This window comes from Capricornis sumatraensis, chromosome 4 (genome assembly GCF_032405125.1).
Source record: "Capricornis sumatraensis isolate serow.1 chromosome 4, serow.2, whole genome shotgun sequence".
NCBI lineage: Eukaryota > Metazoa > Chordata > Mammalia > Artiodactyla > Bovidae > Capricornis > Capricornis sumatraensis.
Genome location: NC_091072.1, coordinates 93897799 through 93920848, shown reverse-complemented (window position 1 = coordinate 93920848; position 23050 = coordinate 93897799). Strand labels below are relative to the sequence as shown.

The following is a 23050-nucleotide window of genomic DNA, read 5'->3' as shown; positions in this document are numbered from 1 at the left end:
AAAAACACACATTCTCCACAGAAAATAGGCCAGTGGGCTCTTCCACCAGGGAGTCTGGTCTGAGATAGGCAGCCTCCTACATGGACTCAAGGGACTCTCTGGTCTCGGCCAATGCTGCCCGCTTGCCTGCTGTGGCCACCCCGTAAAAAACCGTGACTCCATGCAATCATGAGAAAGGGGACTGCTCTGATCATTATGCTGCACACAAGCTTTGAAGGAACTATCAAATAGTAACTACTCAATTACTCTTTGTGGCTTATTTTTATTCTCAATCAATAACCTAGAAGGGAAGGTCTCCACGGCCCATTATGGCTTCACTGATCTGTCTCCTTCCCCATGAACACCTACTGAAGGAAAGCGTTAAGGAAGCATGTGTTAAGATGTATCACTGCTTCTAAAAATAACGTGGAGGAGACAGGAATGAAACCCAGGTTGAGATGTGCTTAACTGTAGGTGGATTACTCAACTACAAAGAGGCCTTTTGAATGCGCAATAGATTTTTTAGCAAGTATCAAGACCTCCATTTTGATTTTATAGAAGTAGGTTAAGTTGCCTAAAAGAGGCTGAAAAATCAAGACTGCCTACTTTTTCAGACTAAAGATAACCAGGGAGGAGCCAAACATGAGCATGCATTTCAACAGAAAGGTGATAAACAGAGAGCCAAATCGCTCCTTTCCTGAAGGAAGAAACGACCACTTAATGGCTTACACTAACCTTAAAACAGTGAAAAATTCAAGCTTTATAAGGGTAAAAACAAATGCAGCTAGATGTGCAGGTCATCCCAAAAGCAACCTTGGCTATTAAAGTTGCCCTGAGAATCTTTGGAACTGTTAAAAAAAAACAGATGCTATTGCTACCATTCTGATTCACTGTCAATTTCAAAAATTGATAGAACTTTCTCATCAAGACCCTAATTGTGGCATCAAAAATATTAATTTGCTGATCACAAAACTTAAAGTTTCATGTTAATTTGCTAATTCATGAGCTGGAAAATATTCCTTGATTTTAAAAAAGCTGTTTTACATAGTATCTCAGTTACTCATCCAGAAAGGGGCGGGGGGAGGGAAAGACAGGGCGTTTGAAACTACATTGGAATACAATGTTTGGAACAATATAAAACATCTGGAAATAAGAATCAAAGGCCAATAAATATTAGTCTACATGAAATACAGGAAAATAGAAGAAAACGCCAAAAAAAATACCTTGCTGTACTGCAGAGACCAGCATCCATGACCACCTCCTAGACTACTCTTTGGATATGTAATTCAGTTGGCCATAATTGCTTATAAAGGGTGCAATGCAATCAGGCAGGGTTTGTCCTGAATTTAGAAATGCAAGAAGCATGGGGTGGGGGAGGGGTGGGGAGGGGTGCCAGGTGGGGGTGGGGTGGAACCTCTAATCATAGACCACTGTAGATAGTTAGAGCAATTAAGAACATAATACCCAGTCTTGAATACCTTTCACACAAACCACCTGCTAACCTTTGGATCCAGGTTTTAGACTTGCAAAAACCTTGGGGTTCTTAAGGGCAAGTGAGATCTCACTAAGGAAAGAAATAAAGTGGGAGTCTCTCTCCGATTTCTTTGACTCAAAAATGACAACAATGGTAAAGTGAGGTTCTGGGCGGGTGAGGAAGTAGGTGCTCTGAACTTTGTCATCATAGAAGTGGACCACTTTCTCCAAGCTGTTCAGGTCGGACGTGCGGTCCGTCATGATCATGATGACATTGGGCCAGTGCATGACAGGCCGGTCACTGGGCAAAGACACCACAGCCGGATATTGATCCACTCCTTTGGGAGCCTCTCTGTAGGAATGGGGGTGGTGATAGCCGTGACCCTGAAAGCTCTCAGAACCTCGGTTGTCGAAGATTAAGGACACGTTGGCAGCGTCGTATTTCCTGATGAAGCTGGAAATTTTTCCAAAGAGGTCGGGGCTGGCTTTTGCAGTCAGCGCTTTCATTTCTGAAGCAGTCGTTTGTCGGCTCAGCGCCTCGTGAAAGTAGAAGCTAAATTTGGCAAGAAGCATGTTTTTGAGTTTCATCAGCCAAAGGAAAAGGTGTGGGGGCTGAACGGCCTTCTGAGACTGCCCTCCAAACAGATGTTTCTTGGTCTCCCGTTGCTTTTCAAAGATCTGGCCCCAAGTCTGCAGCTTGGTGTGAGCGCTGTGCAAGTTCACCAGGGACGGGAGAAACTTCCACTCGGAGACCTGAGCCTGGGCCTTCAGGAGGTGACTCAGAACGTCGACCTCCAGCTGGAAACTGCTTTCCAGAGGACTGAGGATGGGGTGGTGAAATCTAAAGTGAGAAGGGAAATGAACACGTTAAGTGGAAATGTGACCCCACGGTGACACTTTCTATCCTCAAAAAAAAACAAACCAATGTGGTCAGACAAACAATATTATGTTTGGGGGCAGGGAAGGGAAAGACTGAAAGATTCCATGTTGATTTATTTAAACAATCGTTCTGACAACTTCACCATCTCAGGATTATATCAGTGTTATAGTCTCCCATGGGAAGAGCCTGATGTTACAAAAAGAAATTGAGAATAGTCGCTACTTTCTTTTCAAATAAAGAGAAATTGAATTAGCTATAAGTCTTTCTCAGCTTTTGTTTGTTTCATTTTGTTTGTTTGTTTTGGGCCATGCCACATGGATTGTGGGATTTTAATTCCCTGATCAGGGTTGAACTTGGGCAGTGAAAGCACCGAGTCTTAAACACTGGACTGCCAGGTAATTTCTGTTATAAGTCTCTCTGAAGTTTATTTATTCCAGGAATTGTATGACGAAACAAGACATTCTATTTCAGGCTTAGATCCTAAAAAGGCAAAGAAAAGGTCACTGAAATATCTCTTAAATGTGCACATAACACATATCACCTTATTTAATGTTCACAGTAACTCCAAAAGGATTATAAAACCTATTTTTCAGATGGGAGTAGAGATGATAAACCAATATCCGAAACATAGTATGCAATCAATCAATGTTTATTAAAGGAATAGAACACTTACCAGAAAGCCCTTATTCAATCCTAGTTCCCAAATTCCCTTCATAATTTAATCACAGTTACAAACAAAATGGTGGCTAAATTTTTAAAATTTTATACTTCAATCACTCTCCATTTATCTCAGGATAAAATCTAAAATCCTTAACAAAGGCTTACAAGGCCTTGTAATAACCTGTGCAAGTTCACCTTCCTTGAACTTAGACTCTCCTCAGTTTGATCCACATTCCCATGGTCCTCAGTTTCCCCAGAAATTACATAACTAGAAATGAGATGATATCACAAAGAAAGTTAAGGTACTACTGTGATTTCATTCCTATTTGTCCTAGACAAAATGCTTTTTAAAAATTTTAGCCATGATCTACAGTAAGAATTACAGTTTATACTGTGACTTAGTACTGTGACTATACCATACTTTATACATATACCTATAGATAAATTTCATATTTACACTTACTATGGGGATTCCCTAGTAGCTCAGACGGTAAAGCATCTGCCTACAATGCAGGAGATCCAGGTTCAATCCCTGGGTCAGTAAGATACCCTGGAGAAGAAAATGGCAACCCACTCCAGTACTCTTGCCTGGAGAATCCCATGGATGGAGGAGCCTGGTGGGCTAAAGTCCATGGGGTCGCAAAGAGTCGGACACAACCGAGCGACTTCACTTTCAATTTTCCAGTAGTCAAGTACAGATGTGAGAGTTGGATCATAACGAAGGCTGAGTGCCAAAGAATTGCAGCGCTGGAGAAGACGCTTGAGAGTCCCATGGACTGCAAGATCAAACCAGTCAATCCTAAAGGAAATCATCCTTTAGTATTCATTGGAAGGACTGATGATGAAGCTGAAGCTTGAATACTTTGCCACCTGATGTGAAGAGCCAACTCACTGGAAAAGATCCTGATGCTGGGAAAGATTGAGGGCAGGAGGAAAAGGGGACGACAGAGGATGAGATGGTTGGATGGCATCACTGACTCAGTGGACATGAATTTGAGCAAACTCAAATAGTGGAAGACAGAGGAGCCTGGCGTGCTGCAGTCCATGGGGTTGCAAAGAGTCGGACGTGACTTAGTGACTGAATGACAGCAACAACATACTGTCAAAGAGACAGAAGATTCACACACATCTGTTTTGGCCCTGGTTGAAGAGGAAAATTTTGGTTATCAATTAAACAATTAGGAAAAAAATCATCACAAGTATATCTAGAGTTTTTAAAATCCTAAAAATATGAGATGATTACGAGATCCCAAACTAGGTTGACTATTATAAGGTAGAAACTGATTATCATGTGATAAATAAGATGCAGTTATTCACATAACAATACATTGTTTTTTGTATTACTGGCATTTTATAGTCAACATCCTCTAGGAAAGGGAAGCTAAAACATGGATGGAGGGTGTAGTCTAATAAGGCACTGAAAGAATCAGAAGGATAAATTCCGTTCAGTCGCTCAGTTGTGTCCGACTCTTTGAGACCCCATGGACTGCAGCATGCCAGGCCTCCCTGTCCATCACCAACTCCCAGAGTTTACTCAAGCTTGTGTCCATTGAGTCAGTGATGCCATCCAACCATCTTATCCTCTGTTGTCCCCTTCTCCTCCCACCTTCAGTCTTTCCCAGCATCAGGGTCTTTTCCAATGAGTCACTTCTTTGCGTCAGGTAGCCAGAGTATTGGAGTTTCAGCTTCAGCATCAGTCTTTCCAATGAATATTCAGGACTGACTTCCTCTAGGATGGACTGGTTGGATCTCCTCGCAGTCCAAGGTACTCTCAAGAGTCTTCTCTAACACCACAGTTCAAAAGCATCACTTCTTCGGCACTCAGCTTTCTTTATAGTCCAACTCTCACATCCATACATGACTACTGGAAAATAAATCGGATCTCAAATCTCTAGCAAAGGGACTTCCCTGGGGGCCAGTGGCTATGACTCCGTGCTCCCAGTGTAGAAGGGGTCCAATCCCTGGTCAGGAAACTAGACCCCACACACGGCAACTAAGAGTTCACATGCCGCAATGAAAGACCTGGTGCATAAAAATAAATAAAAGTGTCTTTTAAAAATCCTCTGGCTCAAGTACTCAATTAACTAATTTGGACTCTTCAAACATTACATTCTTTGAAATAAACATTAGGAAAGTCTCACACACACACACACACACACACACACACACGCACACTTACATACACTATAGCATGTCTCAAAATCTTTGCATTCTAAGAAATGCTCCTACCACCTTAGCCTTTAGGCAACTTGACATTTAATAAGCCTTAAGCATCACAATATTCTGTAATCATGGGTATCAAGAAAAATCTGCCAAGGAACTATGAACACAGTAAGACTGTTAACGGGAAAATGGTATCATCCTATCACAAGTAACAGTACTCAAAGTGATTTTTCTGCTTCCAATTGGAAATCATTTATATCCAATATTCTCCTTGAAAGAAAATGAATTCTCTGTACCAACTTTTAGAAAGAATTCCATACAAGCTCTTCGATAAACATACTAAACGTGTTTAAATGTTCAATGTTTATTAGGATGAATGTGAATGGCGAAGCTACTTTTCATTTTTTCAAGAAGAGCTAAAATTTCATGTTGATGTTATTCTGCCAAGACTTTGAGATTAGCATTATGTTGTATCATCTTCCCATTCCAGCTCTGTGCCTTATACCTATTCACATCTCAGACCATGGGGTGGGTGGTGGTGGTGGTCTGTTAAATCATAATTTCAAAAACACACACCTCAGCTATGGCAGCGAGCTTGAAAGAGTCTGAGTACAGAATACACTGACAACTATTTTCAGAGAACACCTGCTCCAAAAAAAAGCCAAAAGAGAAGACAAAGAGAGAACTCAAGCATGTACTGCTTCCTTCACAGCTCCCCATCAAGCAGCTCCTTCCAAAAGAAGTATGGAGGCCCACGCATGTGAGAAGGCAGAGGTCTGATGAAAAATAAAGCTGGAGCACAATGTGAATATACGGTATGTCACAGAACTGTGCACCTACAAATGATTAAAACAGTAAATGTTATGTTATGTAAATTTCAAAAAAAAAAAAAAAATCTATAATCCCACTTAAAACAACTATTTTACTAGATTTAGATACAAACACATTGACGAAATGAAGATGAATTAGCCAAAGGTTTGCCCTACAGGACTTAACCTGGTGGAAGGAGGCGTTTATAACGGGTACAGGTAGGAAGCAACATCTCTCTCAGGATGGGTACAGATCAATTAACAGTTTAGAAAAAGGAACAATTCCTTTTGGTTGAAAGGTTGTGTAGGCCATGGAGGAGACAGGTTTAAATTGACCCACAAAGCTTAAATTTCAAGCCCCAAATTCCTAACCACCCCAATTCCACCCCCTCTGCTGTGTGATTTTGCAGCCCTCCCACCAGAGGTGGCGTACTTTCCCACCCTGGACCATGGATTGGTTATGTGATTTGCTTTAGCCAAAGGGATGTTAACAGATCTGATGCAGGCAAAAGCTTAACATGAGCTTGACTGGGCTTGTTCTTTTGCACTTGGGTCCTCACCACTAGGTAGCTGCTTCCGCTCTAACCTTGGGCTCAGAATGAACACACGTGTAGCTGACTAAACCCACAGCTCACAACAAAAAGCCAAGCCCACTCAGAGCAATGTGTTCAGCACAGCTATCTAGCTGAGCCCAGCCTACATCAGACAACTCCCAGTTGACCTGTCTGCCTGAAAGTGTGACTTTGGGGATGGTCTGTTATACAGAACGATTGTGGCAACAACTGATACAAGATAGAACTCTATGGCATCCTGGTATATTGACTATTTTAAGCTGAATGAATTTGAGAAATGACATGTGCAGGAAGGAGTTTCTGGCCCTCTCCTGAAGCAGGTAATAAAACCCTTAAGTAAGAGGGCCCCTCCTTGTACCCTGAGGAAAGGAACATTCTTATCTCCAAAGACAAAAGGTCACGGAGAGAAATCTGAACTAACAGGCCTTGCTGTTTCTCCCAGTTCAGGAAACTTGGCTCATACCACTTTTCCCCACAACTCTCACTCATCATCAAATCTAGCATAAAAACACGGGTTTAACAACTTATTTGGATCTTCATTTCCTTAAGAAGACTCCAGGCCACATTGTTGTTTGGTTGCTAAGTCGTGTCTGACTCTTTGCGACCCCATGGACTGTAGCCCACCACGCTCCTCTGTCCATTTCCCCGGCAAGGATACTGGAATGGGTCGCCATTTCCTTCTCCAGGGGATCTTCCTGACCCAGGGATTGAACCAGTGTCTCCTGCATTGGCAGGTGGATTCTTTACCTCTGAGCCATGAGGGAAGCCCCCAGGCCACATTAAAACTATATTAAATACATTTGTATGCTTCTCTCGCATTAATCTGTCTTTTGCTAAAGGGTCCCCAGCTAGAAAAAAGGGTAAAGGGAAGAGGTAGTATTTCCTCCGATACAAATTCAAGCATATTCTAAGCGAACTAAGTAACAGGAACTAAGGTAGGAAATAGCAAATACTTATGGGGAATGCATTAGATTGTGGACCATTTTTGGTTTTTTAGGGGGGGGGCTTCTGGAAGTCAGACAGTAAAGCATCTGTCTACAATGCAGGAGGCCCAGGTTCGATCCCTGGGTTGGGAAGATACCCTGGAGAAGGAAATGGCAATCCACTCCAGTACTATTGCCTGGAAAATCCCATGGACAGAGAAGCCTGGTAGGCTACAGTCCATAGGGTCGCAAAGAGTCGGACATGACTGAGCGACTTCACTTTCACTTTCTGCTTAAAATCCTGTTTTCTCTTTGAAGCTGCTTTCTTTTCACTCAGAGTTTGGATGCAATTTAAAGCATTTGATGGGTCTTAGATAATTTGAGAAGTTGGGTTGGGGCAAGATCACAGGAAAGCCTCGAGTCTTCACTGTTAAGATCTAGGCATGTCAATTAACGAGAGTAGAATGTGTCCCACAGGAACCGCATTGTTGTTGGTTTTGCTTATGAAATTTTCAGTGGGCAATAGTTAACCTTATTGAACTACACACATACAACCAACTGTTTCAGTAACAGTGTTATCATTACAAATCTTTTTTGAAGGAAAAAGGACATCAGTTCAGTTCAGTTCAGTTGCTCAGTCGTGTCTGACTCTTTGTGACCCCATGAATTGCAGCATGCCAGGCCTCCCTGTCCATCACCAACTCCCAGAGTTCACTCAAACTCATGTCCATCAAGTCAGTGATGCCATCCAGCCATCTCATCCTCTGTCATCCCCTTCTCCTCCTGCCCCCAATCCCTCCCAGCATCAGAGTCTTTTCCAATGAGTCAACTCTTCACATGAAATGGCCAAAGTACTGGAGTTTCAGCTTTAGCATCAGTCCTTCCAATGAACACCCAGGACTGATCTACTTTAGAATGGACTGGATGGATCTCCTTGCAGTCCAAGGGACTCTCAAGAGTCTTCTCCAACACCACAATTCAAAAGCATCAAATCTTTGGTGCTCAGCTTTCTTCACGTAAAGCCTAATAAACCAAATCACAGTTCTGCCTATGGTGAGAATTCTGTCATTTGAAGCATTCAGATTAAAAAACAAAATGTGCTTCCTAAAATGCAAACAGGAAACACATAGTTTTTCAAGGCAGAAGCCTGGTGTGTCTATCTTTGCCTGGAAAAGGTTTAAAGCTACCCTTTTCTACTTCAACCCTCCCCACCAAAGGCAAATAAACTTATATAACTCAATTTTTAAAAATGTCCTTTAAATACTAGCTATAAAATTATGATTAAAGAATAAAAACCATTTAATAGTATATTATTGCTATACCAGATGGACTTTTAAAAGCTGTCTAGAATGAATAATTGCAGATCCTTGGTTGGGGAACTAAGATCTTACATGTTGCATGGCGTGGCATAAAAAGGGTACATGGCACCACACAAGGAATACAGCCAATATTTTATAGGAACTATAAAAGGGATACATCATTTTAAAATTGTGAATCACTATATTGTATAATAACATAAAATACTGCACTTCAATTAAAAGCTCTTGTTTTAGGAGAGTACATATTAATTTGCATTTATAATCAATATTCTAGTTTTGCTTTAACCATGAAACAGAAAGATTAGCCAGAATTTTCTCTTATGCCCATTGTACATAACAGGTAAATAAATTAAAAACAAATCTACAGAATCAAAAAATGTTCCACTGATGCTTCCTTGGGGAAAAAACCCAAGTTCTACTTCCCTTTAAAAGTATTGAAGGAATAGTAGACACGCTGACCCTAAACTCAACATTCAAAAAAACAAAAATCATGGCATCCGGTCCCATCACTTCACCACAAATAGATGGGAAAACAATGGAATGGTGACAGACTTTATTTTTCTGGGCTCCAAAATCACTGCAGATAGTGACTGCAGCCATGAAATTAAAAGACGCTTACTCCTTGGAAGAAAAGCTATGACCAATTTAGATAGCCAACAAAGGTCAGTTTAGTCAAAGCTATGGTTTTTCCAGTAGTCATGCATGGATGTGAGAGTTGGACCATAAAGAAAGCTGAGCGCCAAAGAATCGGAAGGACTGATGCTGAAGCTGAAACTTCAGTATCTGATGCAAAGAACTGACTCACTGGAAAAGACCATGATGCTGGGAAAGACTGAAGGCAGGAGGAGAAGGGAAAGTCAGGATAAGATGATTAGACGGCATCACCAACTTGATGGACATGCGTTTGAGTAAGCTCCAGGAGTTGGTGATGGACAGGGAAGCCTGGTATGTTGCAGTCCATGGGGTGCCAAAGAGTCAGATACGACTGAGAGACTAAACTGAACTGACCCTGAAAGAATTAAATCTGTATTATTCTTTCTATAGGGCACAGAGAATGATTAATGTTAATGATTAATCAAATGATTGTTAATTGTTTAATTTAAAATGCAGCATCACAAATGACTATGATTCTTAAATAAGAATTTTTATTTGCTTAACAATGTAGTAAGTTTGCCAAAAGAGGAAACCCTTAACACCATTCTACTCTGAGGACAACTGGCTTCCAGGGGTAAAAAACAAAACATGCTTCCTCTTCAACTCTGAAAGCAAAGGGTAAACCATGTTACTTTGTATCAAAAATAATTCTACTTTCTCCCCCAAAATCAATATATTATACAAAATTTCAACTTTTCAATAATTCTAAAGAATTTATATTGCTCAAATTAACCCAAAGCATCTAAATGTAGATCATTTTTGGACTAGGATGTGTCTGTGATCAGTAATTCCCTATTAACCAGACAAAGGTAGCATTGGTGGAGAATGTCTATAGCTGAAAATACTTACTGATCATGTGTTATCTTACAGCCCAACTCCATCAGTATCCACTCAGCAGGATGAGGGGTACAGACAAGTGCCCTAAGATCTGCAAGAATGAAATCTGGGCTTTTGCTACTGCAGTGGAAGAAATTCCCAGGGCTTTGAGAAGTTGGGGTGTTTCAAAGAAGATTCAAAGTTGATATATCACAAGTCTAACAAAATAAAAACAGTTAAATAGTAATAACCTTTCATTACTATGGGGAATTTCTGGAGCTCAGTGGAAAAGAAACCACCTGCAGTGTAGGAGATGTGGGTCCTATTCCTGGATTGGGAAGACCCCATGGGGAAACAAATGGCAACCCACTCCAGTATTCTTGCCTGGGAGATCCCAGGGACAGAGGAGCCTGGCAGGCTACAGTCCATAAGGTCTCAAAAGTTGGATACAACTGAAGCAACTAAACCACTGCTGCTGCTGCTGCTAAGTCTCTTCAGTCGTGTCCGACTCTGTGTGACCCCATAGACAGCAGCCCACTAGGCTCTCCCATCCCTGGGATTCTCCAGGCAAGAACACTGGAGCGGGTTGCCATTTCCTTCTCCAATGCATGAAAGTGAAAAGTGAACGTGAAGTTGCTCATTCGTGTCTTGACTCTTCGCAACCCCATGGACTGTAGCCTACCAGGCTCCTCCGTCCATGGGATTTCCCAGGCAGGAGTACTGGAGTGGGGCCATCGCCTTCTCCACTACTACCTTCTTTACTATGATACAACAGACGCACCGGCACTTGCACACACACTGATAAGGCTCCATATCCCATATATCCAGTATTGGCATCATTCTCTTATTTATTCAATTTTTCTTGCAGACTTATGTATCAGTGTCACAGGAAACTTTTAAAACAGACAGGTGTCTGGATACCCCATCCAGAATTGCTAGATCTTACTCTCTTGGGAAAGAAGGGCCCCGATACAAGTATTTTTCTTAAGCTCCTGAAATGGTTCAACAAAAACACTTTCATATTAGCATTTGGGAATGACCACATAAGATCCTTCATCCTAAGAATCATATCTCCAGTTATACTATAGTTTTTGGTTTAAGAAAATTATTAAGAGACAACATATACTAATCAGATTTGAGGGAGAAATAAAACAATACTTCCAAACATAAAAAATTTGAAAACATGTAAAATTTGTTTAAAAAAAGAAAATGTGTGTATTGATATGCATAGACTATCTCTTGAGAACGACAGAAAAATGTTGTTAACATTCAGTGACTCTCAGGAAGGGAATTTAGCTGAAGAACAAGGGCAGAAGGTAAATTTTCACTACTGTATTCTTTTGCACTTTTATAAATTTTGAGCCATGTTAATATATTGGAAAAGACCCTGATGCTGGGAAAAATTGAGGGCAAGAGGAGAAGCGGGCAACAGAGAATGAGATGGCTGGATGGTATCACTGACTTAATTGACATGAGTCTGAGCAAACTCAGGGAGACTGTGATGGACAGAGAAGTCTGGTATGCTGCAGTTCATGGGGCTGCAAAGAGTTGGATACAACTTAGTGACTGAACAGCAACAATATATTTCCTATTAAAAGTAAATAAAAAGATAATTTAGAATACAGTTTACCCTTGAATGACGTGAGTTTGAACTTCACAGGTCCATTTACATGCAGATTTTTTTCAACAGTAAATACTTGGAGTCACAAATAGGGAGAAACCACAGATATGAAGAAACCGTTCTTTCTACCAACCTTTGCTTTCAAAATCCTACCTGCCCTTAAAAATCTTCTCAAAGAGGAATAGATTGGGAGTTTGGGATTGACATCTATATATCTATTTTAAATATAGCAGTGTGTATCAGAGAAAACCATAATCCAAAAGGATACATGCATCCCAATGTTCATTACAGCAATATTTACAATAGCCAAGACATGGAAGGAACCTAAATGTCCATCAACAAAGGAATAAAGAAGATGTGGTACACATATACAATGGGACATCACTCAGCTGTAAAAAAGAATAAAACAATGCCATTTGCAGCAACATGGATAGACCTAGAGGCTATCATGTTAAGTGAAGTAAGTCAGAGAAGGACAAGTATCATGTGATATCACTCACATGTGGAATCTAATCTAAAAAAGATACAAATGAACTTATTTACAAAATAAAAGCAGACTTAGAGATATCAAAAACAAACTTATGGTTACCAAAGGGGAAAGATGGGGAGGAGGGATAAATAATCAACAAGGACCTAGTATTAGCACAAGGAACTCTACCCAATATTCTGTGATAACCTATAAGAAAAAAGACCCTAAAAAAGAATAAATATATGTACATGTATAACTGAATCACTTTGCTGTACACCTGAAACTAATTCAACACTGTAAATAACTATACACCAATAAAATGAAATATTTAAAAAAATAAAAATAAAAAAAATAAAATAGATAACCAACAAAGACCTACTGTACAACACAGGGAATGTGTTGTGCTCAATATTCTGTAATAATCTAAATGAGAAAAGAATTTGAAAAAGCATAGATATATATATGTGTGTAACTGAAGCACTTTGCTGTACACCTGAGACTAATACAACATTGTTCATCAACTATGCACCAATATAAAATTTAAGAAAATTTTTAAGTCTCCTCAGATTCTACCTCCTCCATATAGTCTCTTTTAATCTCTGTACTTTGCCCACTACTCATCTATTAATCAGATGAGCATTAATTAGCCTTCATTTGGGAATATAAATTAAGATATCTGCCTTTCTTTTTTAAGCAAACATATCTGAACTCATTAAGTCCAAAGGAGTGGTATCCTTCAAAGTCATCACTTTCCATTTAGCTCATCATAAAATTACTGAGCACCTACTATGTGCAAGGCTCTATGCCAGGTTCCAAGGACCCCAAAATAAAACTGAGTCATTCACAGTCAATGATGTCCACAGCACCATTCAAATTCTTTTGGAATTGCTCTTTGGATCTGACAGTAAGTAATACATTACAACCAATCTCACTTCTCTATAGGTAGCTTGTGTCTCCTGCACTGGCAGATAGATTCTTTACCACTGAGCCACCAGGGAAGCCCTGCTCAATGTATGCCTGTTGATTAATTAACACATATAAAATGCAATACAGCCATTTCTCCTTCACAATTATTCTATGAGACTCTGCGTGGAATTGCAAGGTTGCCCCATCCCATCCCTCCCTCCTCACCTACACTGACCTGGAGCTGTATTTCTTGAGGATGGTGTCCAAAAGGCCAACAAGCTCTTCAGCATTGATGAACTTCTGTGTGCTGAGAGTGTACATCTTCTCATAGAAGTCTGCGATCTCCGTGCGAGCCTGAACAAAGAAGCAGAGCTGCTCTGACAGGTGGGAAAGGAGCTCTTCCACGTGTGGAGCGGTCCCCCCGAAGGCACCACGGCCAGTCACTACCTTCTTCAGCTCGTTGTGCAGGGAAGTATAGATGGTGCGAATGGAATCCTTCCTGCTGAAGAAAGACTGGCCCCCTGGAAGGCAAATGACAGAAGCAGGTAAGGAAGAGAAACCAGACCCACAGAATGCTTGCCAGCATCCAGAAGGAAACAATCCAAACCACTGAGCTCAATGATTTTTCATCTACCGTATTCTCTGACTTCTACATATTTTGTGATTCGTAATTTCACTGGAGAGTAAGTTAAGTGGATGCCTGGTATCACTCATTTGTGTAGCAATGGACCTGTGTATGATTTTCCTGTTGCCTTGTTGTTTAGCCGCTAAGTCATGTTTGACTCTTGCAACCCCAAGGACTGTAGCCCATCAGACTCCTCTGTCTACGGGATTCTCCAGGCAGGAATGGGCTTCCCTGGTGGTATTCCAGGCAAGAATACTGGTGTGAGTTGCCATTTTCTTCTCCAGGGGATCTTCCCGACCCAGGGATCAAACCGACGTCTCCTGCATTGGCAGGCAGACTACCACTGAGTTTTCCTTACCCACGTGCCAACCCCACTTCAATGAAGGATTCAGATCTAATTCAGAGGATAGTTAACTTAGCAAGTGACATGAACCTGGTTCTAAAAAGCCCTCCTTCCACATTTAGGAATTTAAAACAAAAGAGAATACCCAATTATGAGACATTGTTGTTATTCCTGGTATATCAGAAAACTTCATCTTGGCTTTGGAGTTTTATTTTTCTTTTAAGCTATACTAGAAAATGGAAAACACAGCCTACTGGGATCCCAGGAGAAAAAAAGGAAATGTTAGTGTTCTTAGCAAGGTTGACACTATAGGTTATATCACAATAAGTACCACATTGTGCATTATTAAGAGTAAGAAGCAATTATAAATAACTGCTGCTATTAACTCTGGGGTTCCAAAGGAAATCAGCAAGAAGTAAGGCCAAATACATTCTTTACAACAGTTGAAAAAGTTCAAATGGCATATACATCATTTCTTTACTTCTGTATGAATACATGAAAAACTATATTTCTGGGGCCAGTTTCATAGATGTTGTCTTAAGCAATTCTGTACCCCAACAAAGGCTCAGAGGCAAGACATTAGGAGAACAAAAAGAAACAGGACAGGTTTAAAAGAGAGAATCTTAGGAATATTAAAAATCTCAGAGACAAAGGACAGTTTAAATTCTCTGCTAATTCACAGAAAGCGTTAATGAATGAGTTAGTATTCTAAACATACCAGTTAGGAGGGAAAGTTACATATCAAGGCCTTTGTAAAATTTTCTCTTAATGAATGAAACATTTCACAATTCATTGCCCAGTCTGTATTTCAAGAAAGGATTCTTATATCCCTTACTACTATGGCAACCACCTTGCCCCAGCCTATCTGTGACTGTCCAGGTTCTAGTACTAAAAAATCTAGCTTCTCAGGAAACCCTTAGTGCCATGTCCTGAAAACCCCCTCAACTTTGAGCAAACCTATGCTGATGGTCAGGCTTCCCTGATAGCTCAGTTGGTAAAGAATCTGTCTGCAATGCAAGAAACCCTGGTTCGATTCCTGGGTCGGGAAGATCCACCGGAGAAGGTACAGGCCACACACCCCAGTATTCTTGGGTGTCCCTTGTGGCTCAGCTGGTAAAGAATCCCTCCGCAGTGTGGGTGACCTGCATTCGACCCCTGGGTTGGGAAGATCCCCTGGAGAAGGGAAAGGTTACCCACTCCGGTATTCTGGCCTGGAGGATTCCATGAACTGTATAGTCCATGGGGTTGCAAAGACTCGGACACCACTGAGCGACTTTCAGTTTCATGAGGATGGTCATCTTACTTAACTTCTGATTCCACAGGCAAACTACTGATACTTAAAAAGTGTTTTCTCCAATATACTGCCCAATCACACTGGCTAGCAGTCACATCATTTCTCTTACTAATAGAAGCAAACACCATATGGTACAGGTGGATCCCCAGGTGGCACCAATGGTAAAGAGCCCATCTGCCCATGCAGGAGACCTAAGAGATGTGGGTTTGATTTCTGGGTCAGGAAGATCCCCTGGAAGAGAGCAGGGCAACCCACTCCAGTATTCTTGCCTAGAGAATCCCATGGACAGAGAAGCCTGGAGGGCTACAGTCCGCAGGGTCTCAAAGAGTCGGACACGACTGAGGTGACTTAGTACACACAGGTGGATCCAACATGCTATACAGGACTGTATCCTGGAAGGTTTGCCTTCCTTCTCCATCTGTATTCAGTCTAGCTTTGCAGATTTTGTAAAGTGATGGTATGAAATAAATGGACATTTGTGCTGAGGTCTAGAACAAAATCTGTTAGGTTAGGAAGGTAAGGAGAGTACTGAGTAAAAGCTGAAAGCTCTGGAAGGCTGAAAGACTTGGTGTCAAATCCCAGCTTCCAAATTTACAAGCTGTGTGACGTGCACTCACTTAGCCACTTTGAGCCTTAGTTGTTGCTTTAACATGAAACTAAAAAGACACAATGAAATAACATTTAGTTTGCAACAAGCCTGGAGCGAAGCACATAATCAATAAAGCTAAACCCTTTCCCTTTCATTTGGGCTTCCCTTGTGGCTCAGCTGGTAAAAAATCCGCCTGCAATGTGGGAGACCTGGGTTCGATCCCTGGGTTGGGAAGATCCCCTGGAGAAGGGAAAAGCTACCCACTCCAGTATTCTGGCCTGGAGAATTCCATGGACTATATAGTCCACGGGATCACAGAGAGTCGGACATGACTGAGCGACTGAGCGACTTTCACTTTCCTCCCATTTCTAACTGATATAAGAAGCTCTACCAACAAACACATGAAAGATGCTCAACATCGCTCATTATCAGAGAAATGCAAATCAAAATCTCAGTGAGGTATCACCTCACACCATTCTGAACAGCCATTATTAAGAAATCTATAAACAACAAATGCTGGAGAGTATGTGGAGAAAAGGGAACCCTCTTGCACAGTTGGTGAGAATGTAAATTGATACAGCCACTATGGAGAACCATAGGGAGACTTCTTAAAACACTAGGAATAAAACTACCATACAACCCAGCAATCCCACTACTGGGCATAGACCCTTAGAAAACCATAATTCAAAAACACACACGTACCCCAGCATTCACTGCAGCACTATTTACAATAGTTATGACATGGAAGCAACCCTAGATATCCATCAACAGATGAATGGATAAAGAAGTTGTGGTACATATATACAATGAAATGGTGTGTGTGTGTGTGTTGTGTTAAGTTGCTCCAGTCATGGCTGACTCTTTGCGACCCTATGGACTAAAACCTGCCAGGCTCCCCTGTCATCGGGATTTTCCAGGCAAGAATACTGGAGTAGGTTGCCATTTCCTTCTCTCGGGGATCTTCCCCACCCAGGGATCAAACCCACGTCTCTTACATTCTTTATCACTAGCACTACCTGGGAAGCCCATAAAAAGGAATGAATTTGAGTCAGGTGAGCTAAGATGGATGAATCTATAGTCTGTAATACAGACTGAAGTAAGTTTGAAAGAGAAAACCAAATATTGTGTGGGTGCTAAGTCATTTCAGTCATGTCTGACTCTGTGACCAAATGGACCATAGCCTGCCAGACTCCTCTGTCTATTCGATGCTCCAGGCAAAAATACTGGAGTGGGTTGCCATGCTCTCCTCCAGGGGATCTTCCCAACCCAGGGATCAAACTCGCATCTCTTGTTTCCTACATTGGTAGGTGTGTTCTATACCACTAGTGCTGCCTAGGAAGCCCCAAATATCATATATTAACACATAAGTATGGAATCTAGAAAAACAGTACTGATGAACCTACTTGCAGGGCAGGAATTGAGACAAAGACATAGAGAACAAACCTGTGGACACAGCAAGGGAAGGAGAGGGTGGGACGAATTGAGAAAGTAGCATAGTAAAATAGAAAGCTAGTGGGAAGCTGCTGTATCACACAGGAAGCTCAGCCTGGTGCTCCAAGACAATCTTGAGGGGTGGGATGGGGGCTGTGGTGGGAGGGAGGTTCAAGAGGGAGAGGACATACGTTTACATATGACTGATTCATGTTGTTGTGTGGCAGAAACAAACACAACATTGTAGAGCAATTATCCTCCAATTAAAAACAAAAGAAGCTCTTAATACTAGAGTCAGGCTTCTGCAACTCTGTGGTCAATTGGGAGCTTCAAGTACTGGAAAAAGAACAGCTAGCTACTTGATAGATAACTGGGTTATCTAGCGGGTGTGGAAGGGCTTCCCTGGTGGCTCAGATGGTAAAGAATCCACCTGCAATGCAGGAGGCCTGGATTCGATCCTTCGGACAGGAAGATCCCCTGAAGAAGGGAACAGCACCCACTCCTTCTTGCCTGGAGAATTCCATGGACAGAGGAGCCTGGCGGGCTACAGTCCATGGGGTCGCAAAGAGTTGGACACAACTGAGCAACTAAACATGCACACACGCATTTGATGTGGAAACACCACATAAAGAATACCTTTTAAAGCTTATCAATAAACATACACTACTAGTATGTGAAATCAAGCTAACTGACACTTTAAGGAAGGGAAAGACCACCAATTCACTTCTTTTAAATGGGTCTTTTTTCTCAAAGCTCTCAGGAGCACAAGCCTATCTGGTGACTGTCCTGCTAAGGAATGGGAAGCCCAGGTGGCTCAGTGGTAAAGAATCCACCTGCCAATGCAGGAGACTCTCGGGTTCAATCCCTGGGTGGGGAAGATCCCTTAGAGAAAGAAACCCGCTCCAGTATTCTTGCCTGGAACATTCCATGGACAGGGGACCCTGGCAGGCTACCGTTTAGGGGGTTGCAAAGAGTCAGACATGACGAGCACATACATACACACACACAGACTGGAATATCCAATGGGGAGTGGCCTTTCTTCATGCTGGGAAACAAGGAACCAGAGACACCAAACTTCTTTCTTGTCTCAGTTTTTTGAATTTACAAAATACAATTATTTTGAATTATTTCTAGAAGTCTATTTTCATGAAAGCTCATTATTTTTCAAGATTTCAACAGTCTATCTCATGTCATGAAATTTCAAGTGGCAAGTATATTAAAGGAGCATGCAAAATTTCTAAGCATATTTTAATCCACAACTTCTTGCTCATGACAATCTTTAAACATCAGTTCTCAAGGTAAGTCATTTTCTACCATGGTAACTTCCAGCAACCATGTCGAGGAAACTCTCCAACAGCAAAACAAAGGGCAGAAAAGTATGACCTTCTAAAGTCCTCCACAAGTGATAGCAACAGAGTGAAAGGGGCAAAGCAGGGAATTAAATAGTTAAAACCACTAGGCGATTATAAGTGGAAAAATATGGGAGACCCTTGTAAGTTACTGATTATTTAAAAAAGCAGGTTTGCTTAAACACAAAACCAAGCAGGATTGCTTAGTAACAAAACCATGCTGCAGAAGCATGGGACAAGCCCCCAAACAATAAAACAATGGAGGTGTGAGCCTCACAGATTGCCCAGTGAGCTCAGTAAGTTAATGATCACCACTTTGACACACTCTCTGACACATAAAAAACAATGATTTGTGGACCTAGCTTGACCATGTTTGGAGAAGAAAACTCCCCTGCCCAACCTGGAGGAGGAGCCGACGATGGAAGCATGACATCTACTCAAGGAAGACTAGGGAGTTCTTCTCCTTGCTACTTTTCCTTTGATTATAAAACTATAGCTCAGTTAAGTCCACAAGGGGCAGCTTTTCTCACCCACCCGCTTGTAAGCCTCACAACAGTCCTATTCTTATAAATCACTTCTCATCTCTCACTTTGATCTCATTGAGTTCTCCGTGCTGAGACATAAAGCACTGTGCTACGAGAACTCTTTGGAGACCCTGTAAATGACACCAGTTGGTTTCGTTTTCACAGGTATTGAGTCACCATACTTTCTCTTCCCAAATAAGTATATTCTCCCCTCAGAGTATGGAGCAGGCTATAAGATAAGCACTTGCCCCAGAGTTCTCCAACTGACCAAAACAGGAACAGAAGGCTCCCTGTCAGTTCTGTCCTTTGTCTAAAGTCCCATCCTTTCATTCATAATCAGGATTCACGGCTAAGGCCTCCAATAAACAGTCACAAAAGTAGGGTCAAAAAGACTCACTTTTTAAAACCATGCTTTCTATATGTTCAAAAGGTACAGATAAACGTTTTGTTTTGCTTTTTAAAGAAACCCAGATGAGTATTCTAAACAGCAAAGTAGTTGAAGAACATGGGACTGTGTTGTGACAACACAAAAATTTTCCCAAGTTTTTAAGAAAATGGGAGCATCAACTCAATAACCAAGAAGTCATATTGTAAGCACGTTGATACCACAAACATTCCCATACAGAAAAACCATAAGGTATTTGCAGAGTTAAAATTTTACATCTGGAACCTACATTTACTGTATATGGGAATAAATTATGAGGCATTAAACATGCCATTTTCAGAACATTTATTCTGAAATGACAGATCAGCTGGGAGCCTCAATAGCCCTGAGGATGTTGCATAGTGTAAATTGCTCTGTGGATCAGTTTCAAAGCACAGCCCTCAGGCTCAGCCATGCAAGCTGGGGTCCTTGTAGAACTAATCACTTTACATAATAAGAGCCACTTCACAGAATCCAAGTCAGAGACAGTGATGGTCTTGTGCATGTTCTTATGCACATCAGGCACATAAAGCCAGGCACATACAATGTAAACTAGAGTAGATTTCTTTCCTTTTTTTTTACTTTAGACTGGATTTCTTAACTGAAGTCTATACACAGGACATGACTGAAGCGACTTAGCAGCAGCAGCAGCAGCATACATAGGCTATGGGTTTCCCAGGTAGTTCAGCGGGTAAAGAATCTGCTTGAAGATGTGGTTTCAGTCCCTGGGTCAGAGTGGCAACCCACTCCAGTATTCTTGCCTGGGAAATCTCATGGACAGAGGAGCCTAGCAAGGTAGGGTCCATGAGATAGAAAGAGCTGGACGTGATTCAGCAACTAACGGAGAAGGCAATGGCACCCCACTCCAGTACTCTTGCCTGGAAAATCCCATGGATGGAGGAGCCTGGTGGGCTACAGTCCATGGGGCCACTAAGAGTCAGACATGACTGAGCAACTTCACTTTCATTTTTCACTTTCATGCACTGGAGAAGGAAATGGCAACCCACTTCAGTGTTCTTGCCTGGAGAATCCCAGGGACAGGAGAGCCTGGCGGGCTGCCGTCTACGGGGTCGCACAGAGTCGGACACGACTGAAGCGACTTAGCAGCAGCAGCAACTAAACAATAACAACAACATACATAGGCTTTAGGAACTCCGACTGAATATTTTCAGGTTATATGCAAAATTGTATTACACATATATTTTTCTGGGGAGTGAGGGCACAGGTTACCAAATTCTCATAGGTGAGCTAAAAGAAAAAACCTAAGAAACGTGACCCTGGGATCAGTTACCAATCTTCAAGAGGCAGGGGAATCTACAAACACCAAAACTGCCAGAAAATTACCCACCATCAATTTTATAGCCAGGATCGTCTCCATTTTCATATATACATAATAATATGTAAATTACATAATACATAGTATGTAAATTACAATACATCTACAATTTTTTATAAGTCATGTGGTTACAAACATAATCTGACAGTTCAAAGGTAGGTATTCTGGTACAGGCTCTGTCACCTACTCACATAACTTCACACACACACACAATTTGCCAGTCCGTAGAAAGGGAATTACAATAATGCAACAGCAATTGTAAATTTATGAAAAGTGCCATTGTAGGAAAGGAGGAAAAAATACAGGTGAAACTACCTGACTAATTCTTGCCAAGTCCGCACACTAAATAACAAAATACTGTTTGAAAAGCTAAAGCAAAGATCTCAGAAAGTCCTGCCCCTTGGGTGTTTACAGAAAGCAAGATATACAGGGTCACCTTCTGGCAATATAAGGAAAGTGGGGGAAAAAACTCAGACTGGAATCTGCACACAGTTGTAGTCTTCTATTTTATATTGTACATATGTCCTTCATTCATACCAGACCCAGACCCTGTGCCTCTGATATTAAAGAGTCTAAAACAGGCCAAAGCACTAAAAAGACTCTTAAAAACTCTGGAATTCATAATATCGGTAATTATTAGTAGTAATACTTTATATGTATAGCCTTTGGCTTTCACATATATTATTTCTTTCTGATCTCATATTGTTTGTTTCTACTAGTGAAAATCAGCTGAATCAGCTTCTGCATTTGATTTTCAGGGGCAAGATTTATAGTGGAATGATAAGCGTGTTTACCATTTTCTCTGTAAGACCCCTCTTGTTAGAGTTAGGCATATTTCTTGCCTTTCCTGTCCAGTATTCTTTTTTTTTTTCTTCATTCATTAAATGTTTATTGAGGGTCTACGAAGACGGGGTAGGACTCCATCTGTAATTCTCTCGAGCCTTAGCCTTAAGAGGCCAGACAATAGTGTTTATTAATTCTAACTAGGTTGTACTGCCAAGTTTTGCTCCTCTCGCCGCAGTGTCACTGGTTAGAGAGCGAGTTTGCGTAACTTCTCACTTATGGCACCAATCCATGCATGAGAAAAATGGATACAGCCATCCTTTCGGAGCACAGCCCTGCAAAGAACATCCACCCAGTTGGCCAATCTAACTGCCGCGCAGGCCCGTGGGCGGGGTTTGTGGAAGCCGAGGGAAGGAAGGGATCGGTGGGAGGAGACCTGGGAGTGCAGAGTTGAGCCAGCGGCTACGAGTGACAGAGACTGGGAACCCAAGCCACTGCCGATCGGGGAATATACTCCCTTTCCTTCCTCCTCCAGGGGCACCGGGGGGCGGGGCGGAGGTACCTAGTTTCTGCCCCAAGTAGGTGAGGCTGTGATAGACCTTCTCGGCCGCAGCCAGGTGGGCCAATGCCGCCAGCAGCGACAGCCAGCTGCCCCCCGCGCTCTTGTTGGCCTCTCGTTCCTTCTCCACATTGTCCTTGGCCTTGTCGTAAGAGAAGATACCCAGATGAGAGAAGAACGTCTCCAGCACCGCCTGTTCCACCGGGACCGGGGCGGCCAGCGGGATAGACTCCCCCATGCGAGCTGCGCTCCAGCTCCACCCACGTGGCTCGCCTCTCCTTCGCACTTCCGGGTTCTCAGGGAACGTGCGCACGAGCGTACGTGCGCGTAACCGCCACAAGCGGCGGGCTCGTGAGCGCGCTGCTGCCTGGACCGAGCCTGAGCCTCAGAGAGGACGAGGATAAGAGTTTAGGCCAGAGACGGGTGACCGCCCATCAGCTCCTGAGCCGCTTCGGCGCTTCCGTTCCCGCAGCCCTGACTATTCGGACCCTCAGGGCAGAGCGCTAGGCGGCCAACTCGCTGCTCCGTGGAGCTGACGTTCAGAGGTGA

General features: G+C 42.1%; 1 protein-coding gene across 2 annotated transcripts; it reads right to left on the bottom strand.

Annotated features, from left to right (window-relative positions):
* Nucleotides 1-1476: 1476 nt before the first annotated feature.
* On the bottom strand, nucleotides 1477-22739 carry KICS2 (KICSTOR subunit 2). 2 transcript variants are annotated; one of them, XM_068972117.1, is made up of 3 exons: nucleotides 22505-22739; nucleotides 13480-13765; nucleotides 1477-2293 (listed from the first exon to the last, which is right to left on the bottom strand). In XM_068972117.1, exons 1-3 carry the CDS (start codon nucleotides 22737-22739, stop codon nucleotides 1477-1479), a joined length of 1338 nt encoding a protein of 445 aa, XP_068828218.1. The 2 variants fall into 2 exon arrangements, with proteins under 2 accessions (XP_068828218.1, XP_068828219.1); XM_068972118.1 differs by having other exon boundaries at nucleotides 22664-22739.
* Nucleotides 22740-23050: the final 311 nt, after the last annotated feature.

Excerpts from the sequence above, each read along its gene's own strand:
- KICS2 (XM_068972117.1), bottom strand. The coding sequence starts at position 22,739 with ATGGGGGAGTCTATCCCGCTGGCCGCCCCGGTCCCGGTGGAACAGGCG. Across the intron at positions 13,766-22,504 it reads CTACTTGGGGCAGAAACTAG|GGGGCCAGTCTTTCTTCAGC; the intron begins GTACCTCCGCCC and ends TTTGCCTTCCAG. Across the intron at positions 2,294-13,479 it reads CTCAAGAAATACAGCTCCAG|ATTTCACCACCCCATCCTCA; the intron begins GTCAGTGTAGGT and ends TTCTCACTTTAG.